At 40.4% G+C, this 7,094-nt stretch overlaps 1 protein-coding gene across 1 annotated transcript; it reads right to left on the reverse strand.

Annotated features, from left to right (window-relative positions):
- Positions 1-270: 270 nt before the first annotated feature.
- LOC119348196 lies at positions 271-6,888 on the reverse strand. The gene is made up of 7 exons (XM_037616499.1): positions 6,524-6,888; positions 6,188-6,315; positions 4,888-4,935; positions 3,891-4,004; positions 2,949-3,062; positions 1,415-1,525; positions 271-557 (listed from the first exon to the last, which is right to left on the reverse strand). The coding sequence occupies exons 1-7, from the start codon at positions 6,819-6,821 to the stop codon at positions 528-530; spliced, it is 843 nt and encodes a 280-aa protein (XP_037472396.1). The 5' UTR covers positions 6,822-6,888; the 3' UTR covers positions 271-527.
- Between the last annotated feature and the right edge of the window lie 206 nt (positions 6,889-7,094).

Genomic DNA, 7,094 nt, shown 5'->3' on the forward strand with positions numbered 1-7,094 from the left:
CATGGGGATTTTATTTGGTAAACCCTTATTTGGTAAGCATTTATTGGTTTACCAAAGAAAATGAAATTTTATTCGGTAAGTCAATAAGAGGTGGGCCAGTTGATGCGGTTTTCAAGGAAAACCGGTGCAAAAATTCAGAGATGAGAGGAAAAAGATCAAAACCAAGAGGGGAGGAGAAAACCTAGGTAAGGTTAGAGGAGGGATGAACGACGTAACCTTATGTAGGAAGTAGGAGAGATAATTACAGAGAGATAATTAACACTACAATCACGGAGTCCTGAAAGTCGCATGTTATTGCATTAACGCCGTACATCATCAATATATACATTACCATGACGACACAGAAACAGGAAGCGAGTCAGATCAGAAACACAGCAAGATCATGTCCACAACACGCACGACACAACCGTAAACGTGTCATACAATATCAAGGAGCATTACAGGTTCGCAGACGCAAGGCCGGGTGGCTTCTCTACTCCATTACTCCATGCCCAGGCCAATGCTAGCCCATCAAGTCGACGGCGCAATCAGCTCATCCAGGCCTTCTTCTTGAAGCCCTGGACAGATGATGTTATACACAGTTGTGAGCAGGTAAATTTGGAACTTCAAACCTATACGAATTTGTGCTGGAGATCATAACAAGTTCTCCTACTCAACCCAATGGCACATGTTCAAATCACCAGAGGGCGCCACATTTTCTGATGGTGGAGGACCCGCAATTCTACCCCCGATGGGAATATCCTAGTAAGAACAAAGAACAAACGGGGTATCTAATCTAATTGGGGGCACATACAGTCTGTTGGGGTTGGCACATCATTTGTTTTGCTCAAAAGGCTGCGTAACCATTTTGAAAATCTGCAACTAGTTTGACCATCTATAAAAAAAGAATTACTAGCACGCAAAACATCAAATCTACTCCCTCCGTCTCTAAATATAAGTCTTTTTACAGATTTCAATAGGGACTACATACGGATGTATATAGACATATTTTAGAGTGTAGATTCACTCATTTTGCTCCGTATGTAGTCCATATTAGAATCTCTAAAAAGACTTATATTTAGGAACGAAGGTAGTATATTATTAGACTTGTCGTGAAATATATTTTCATAATGTATTACTATTTTTATGTGAGACAAGATGTTTGCGCAGAGTTCGATGGTCAAAGTACCATCTCAAAGACCCTGTCAATGTCCTAAAAAGCCTACGTTTTGATTGGAGGAACTAGTTAACATAGCAAGTTACTCTGGACATTCTTATCTACAAAGATAAGAGAATTTATTAATACGTTCAAGTTTCGTATTACAGACAGCAGAGAATCAATATAAACCTTTTCCAAACGTATGCAAAAAATCTATAGAACACAAAATTATGCACCTGCATACATATTCAAGAAAAGTAACGTAGAACAATATACCTTTTTGACATCTGAATATATATCTTCAACCCTCTTCTCTGTCTGCTTTGCATAAGACCACGCTTTGTGTATATTAGATTCCATCTTTGATATATCAATTACACTTTGAACCTACAATTATTGTCCACTGATTAGAATTTCAACCTCTAAGCAAAATAACAGTAAGATGGCCAGCTGAAAACAGCTTTCAGAAAGGGCTGCACCTGCACCCACAATTAGTTGCAAATTCTAGTTCTCCGCGGTAGCACACAAAAGCAAGCATGAATACTAAGAGCGTGCAATAATCTACAGTCTAACCACATGCAGGTCCATGTACTGTATAATACCCATGAATAGTTCCAAATAAAACCTTCTAGCAAGATAACTATGTGGCAACTGCAAACAGGTACAGGTAGAAACATAAGCATTTACATCCACCTGTACTTTGTAATCGTCATTGCTTCTTGGTACATAATAAATAATATAAGAAAACTGGACATCTTTGATTGTACCAAAAGAAACTTGTCAGATCAAAACTCAACACTGGGATGATAGATATGAAATGCTACTACACTCACTGCTGCTACAAGTAATAACCAAACAACAGTTGTTGCACCATGCTTATCCACTGATCCGATATCCAGCAAATCTAACAGCTGCCACAGCCAGCCAAACCAGACTCGCCGAAACCAGAAAAACCAAACATCCAAAGGGTGTATGCCTATGTTACCCAGATACGGTGAATTCCTACAAACCAAGTGGCCCCTAAAATGAGCATCTCCATGGAGGACCTCAAAGGGTGGCTGCTCACTTCTGCTAAATGCATGGTTGAGAAAGGAGTCAGGTGGCTGATCATCCTAACAATCTGGCGGCTCTGAAAACTCAGGAATGCATGTTTCTTTGATGCGGTAACACTGCATGTTCACTCGGTCGTTGGGGTCATTACAAATGATGCTCAGATCTGGATGTTGGCTGGAACGTCGCTTATGGCTCACCTCTCCATGCGCAGTCTTTTTGGCAGTTTTGGCTGTCTATTTTTTGGCTTATAATTAGTTTTGCCTCTTTCTTTTGTCGTCTGGTTGTGGTTTTGCTTTGTTTCAGCTGCCTGCCACTGTTGGTGGTTTCTGTTCTGCACATTCTTTGGTGTCCTAATACGTAAACGAGGCACACTTAGGTGCATGTTCAAGGAATGAGCTCTTAAATTCCCAATGTGAACTCACCACACCTTCTTTGGTGTTCTTTTTCTAACACACAATGAAGTGCATTTAGCAGCACATTCAACAAAAAGAACTCTTGAATTTACAATGTGTGCTCATCATGAGAAATGCTAAAGAAAAATAATAAGTAGGGGCTAGAACATTCACAGTGGTCATACATTCTATCTTAGAAGTTTCATTTGGCTAAAGAAGATAAGACAATGATCTAAACTTTCTTGTCTACCAAGGTTCAAATGCAAAACTATTAGATTTTAAATTAGATCTGAAATTTCAATCTGAAATAACACATACACATAAATTACGATAATCAAAACAGACATTAGCCATGAGAGTGATACCTTTGCAACATCTGTATACAGAGATTCGACCTTTTTTGCTGTATCCTTTGCCAATGACCATATCTGGTGAGCATTAGAGTTCATCTTCCTTGATTCATCCATTATAATTTGAGCCTGTTATACCAATCAGATGACTAGCTCAAACAGCTTTCCAAAAGAACTCACAGTCGCACAATAAAAGTAAACATCAACACAGGAGAACCTAAAACTAAAAACCATGAAAAATAGGAAACCCCTTACTGTCCCATGATAACGCTCCTTCTAATCTAAATATAACTCTGACTAGAAAATGCAACTATGAGAAAAACAGAAAAGATTGAAACATATCAGTATTAAGTTTGACTTTGGTTGAATGAAGAAAACAAAATTTAGATTGAAATTTCAACACAGGCAATACATATCAATTATGACTGTTGAACTTGCTAAGATTTCAGCTCATGCAGGGGAATTTTGGCGGGCACTGCTGTTTAAGGGATTTTAAGGCCAATATTGCTAAGACACTTTCAAAGTGTAGCATTTCCCTGAGTAATTTCTTCAAATCACCGCATGCTTGCGTTCTTAACTCTCAAGGTGCAACGTATTACGTAAGAATCATCTTTTAACCTCTATGACAGTTGTTTGACCCAAGTAAGAAACATTTCAGGATATATTCTCAACACATAAAAAAACATGAGGTTGGGATTAGGACATTCACAGACAATGTTGTAAATGTTGAACTTCACTAAATAACATAGCACAATGCCTGAACCTCCTTATGCACTAATGTTTGAAGGACAGATCGTCAATTGTTGTAATTTCAACAGAAATGTGTGGAAATTTCAAATTCCACTACAAGATTTTAATACCGTATACACAAAATGAAGAGTATGCAAAAGAGTTAATCGACTTGTGGCTACCAAGTAATAAAGACTATCATAACTGAGATAGCCTAGAAGTACATACCTTTTGGACATCTGAATGTAGAGCTTCAACCGTTTTCTCTGTATCGTTGGCCAATGACCACACATTGTAAATATCAGAGTTCATCTTTCTGGATTCTGCCGCCAGAATTCGTACCTATTATCACCATACCCAGGAAATGAGCACCTCAAGAAAAGACTCTCAAAATCACACGGTATGGATATAGAAGAGCCTAAAACTACAATCACATCTTCGCCTGCGTTTTCTGAAATCATGAAAACCAAAGAGACCCTTAAATTGTTGGAGATGGCAGCTCATGGAGAGCAAGGCATCTGCTTTAACTGTGATTCATGGCTGATCCCTAGTCATCGCAATCAAAAAATTATTCATCATGGAGGTCGATCCATTCTCGGACTATGAAGAGGATGCCAAGGCCGAGAAAGGGGAGGAGTGATGGTCATGTGCAGTGATACTAGGTCCCACTGCTTGTCTACGGTTTCACCATAACTTCTAAAGCGTGTGCTGTCAGAGGCTAGACTCCACATCCGCTCTCGCACATGGTAACTGTATCAATTACACAGGTGCTTGCCGTGCTGTCAACATCAACGATGATACATTCCTAGAAATGCTTTGCCCTACCACTCATCACCGTCGGATCTTAAGAATCAATGCCACCTCGCTTCTAGCATGTCACCTTGAAGTGGATTCGAGATGTCACCTCGTGGATAATGTCAAATCAAGACAAAGAAAACAGAACGCAAATGTTGGTAGAATACCCATTGCTATGTGCAAAGATTTATAAATCCTGGTAATTTATGCAACTATCGTCGAATTAGACGGTAAAATACAACAAGAACACTGTTTAATCTAAATATGTCAACACTACCACACAATTGGTTAACAGTTGAGATACACCATTTAACTTGATTGTAATTTTTTATTGACCCAAACAAATCCTTCTGATGAGTGACAACAATATTTCTAGTGGTGAACCCAAACATGAGAGAGAGACAGGGAGGGGGGCGGGGGAGGAAGGAACCTCATTTTCGACTGATTTGATAGTACCGCCAGAACTCCATAATGATTCCTACAAGATAGAGTGGAACAAAAGTCAATGCATGATTCTGTAGTGTTAGATTATTTTGAAGAAAACTATGAAGTTCCAATATAACATAACGAAGTTGTTTTAACGTAACATGTATTGCACGATGCTGCTAGGCTCAAGATTTAAGCCAAGGTTTAAATCAACTTCTCTCCCTGTCAAATAACAATGCAGTAATGATTTGCATAAATATATACAAGGAAAATACATTCTACTACCTGATATAGTTACACCTGGGTAGGAAAATGACTTTATACCCCTGATATCATTTTCAATATATGTTTAATTTTGTGGCTATGTGCCATCATCCTAATCAGATGACTTGTTGTTTTGCCCTACCAAGATAGACGTGTTAATGCTCTGCTGCTCCTGGTTACCCAATAGTTCCTAAATTAAGCATCATAGGTGCCAGTACGAGACCAATGAGAGGTGGCTGCATGCATGCACAATACTGATTTGCAGAATGCACTTCTACAGTTCGGCTCTGGGATGTAAATGTCCAGTAAGATTAAAACGAAAAGAGGACAGAAGTGCATCTGTAGCAACATATACAGATTATTTTCAGGTTGAATCAAATGGTGCCAAAATAGTTCGAAAGTGGATATTTTCGCTAACACTGCTCTAGTTACAATCCCCCGAACAACATAGCCCGAGCCCCAAGTATGTATATATCAGACTCAGGTTCCATGCTAGTTGAATTTGCAGCGGGAATCATGAATTACCAAACAAGATAATATTTTATTTATGACAAGTCTCGCCAGCACTATATCAGCTGGCATAGCTATTCTTTTCACCAGCTGAGCTCTGGTTTCAGTGAGGAGGTCAAACCAATTTTCGCACTAAAATTTCACATCCACTACTTCATTTATGGCGTGCTCTATGACTATCCATCTCATTGTGTTCGCCCTGATTTGGCTGCAGTGAGTAGAACAGTGTACTGAAGCGGCAGTGTTTCGTAATTTCTTGATGTTATAAAAAAAATCATCTAATTAACGCAAGCACAAACTCTACTTTGCTGTTACCTGATACGATAGATAATCAAATCATCCAAATGCTTTTATGTGTCTTAACTCTTAAACAAAGTTAATTGATGGTGCAATCTATTTGTCACCAAAGCATGAAAGCAATTCTTGCAATTGAAGAAGAGAGCACTCTGAAAACTGAAAACTAAAAGACCAACTACTGGATGTGAAATTGATATGTTGTTATGTACATAACCCAATCAACAGAGGCATACCTTGATGTTTTCTTGTTCCTTGATCAGAGCCTGAATGTCCAGTCCCATCGCTTTCACAAACTCGGCATCTTCCTCTGAAGCATCACCTTTGTCATCTGGTGCTTTTGAATTGTTTTCCCATAATGATTCTGCAAGCACAATTGAACAATTGTCCTAAAATATACAAGAGGAACCATAATCTTCTTAGGGCACAGGCAGAAGAGTACATGTGTAACCAAAAAACAGAGAATAAGGCAAACCCCAAACCACGATTTCACAGCAACTTTACCACATACTCCAAAACATAATATTAATAACCTTAACAAAAAGAACTCGATCGGTTAATCCCTGACATACCCAATCGGTTGAGCTGCAGCTTCAGCTGCTCGATTTCCAACCGAACCTCTCGGCCGGTACCCTCCTCCCAAGCGAAACCAACGGGGGCGGTGCACTGCCCCGTGCGACCGCCGTCGTAGCGGGGTAGGGCGAAGAAGGTGGCAAGGAGCGCGGCCGCGATGGCGAGGGCGGTGCAGGATCGGCAGAGATCGCCTGCGCTACCGGAGGATTTCAGGCGGGCGAAGAGGGAGAGCAGGCGGAGGGGGAGGAGGAAGGCGACGACGACGGCGAGGATTGCCGAGTCGACCCTCATGGCCATGGACGGGAAGAATTCCCTGCTGCGGGTGGGCTATGGGCTCAAATTTGCCGGATGGGGACTGAGAGCATCGGCTTTTACAAGCTCTCTTAATAATCTTAATAAACTCACCTCAAAAGAAAATCTTAACAAATTTAGGGCATCTCCAATGCGGACCCTCAAATGGTCAAACCCCCCGTTACCGTGCGAACCGGACAGTCCGGATGTGTTTTACCATCCAACATGGTCCTATATCGATCCGCTCGGCGGTCCGGACGTTATTTTCCAGCAAACCGG

This window comes from Triticum dicoccoides, chromosome 1B, assembly GCF_002162155.2.
Source record: "Triticum dicoccoides isolate Atlit2015 ecotype Zavitan chromosome 1B, WEW_v2.0, whole genome shotgun sequence".
Taxonomy (NCBI): domain Eukaryota; kingdom Viridiplantae; phylum Streptophyta; class Magnoliopsida; order Poales; family Poaceae; genus Triticum; species Triticum dicoccoides.

What these genes read in the sequence shown, in the direction of transcription:
- LOC119348196 (XM_037616499.1), bottom strand. Translation starts at nt 6,821, where the DNA reads ATGGCCATGAGGGTCGACTCGGCAATCCTCGCCGTCGTCGTCGCCTTC. An exon ending in GCTGCAGCTCAACCGATTGG is followed by an intron (nt 6,316 to 6,523) that starts GTATGTCAGGGA and finishes TTGTGCTTGCAG; the next exon opens with AATCATTATGGGAAAACAAT. An exon ending in TGTATACAGATGTTGCAAAG is followed by an intron (nt 1,526 to 2,948) that starts GTATCACTCTCA and finishes CAATAATTGTAG; the next exon opens with GTTCAAAGTGTAATTGATAT.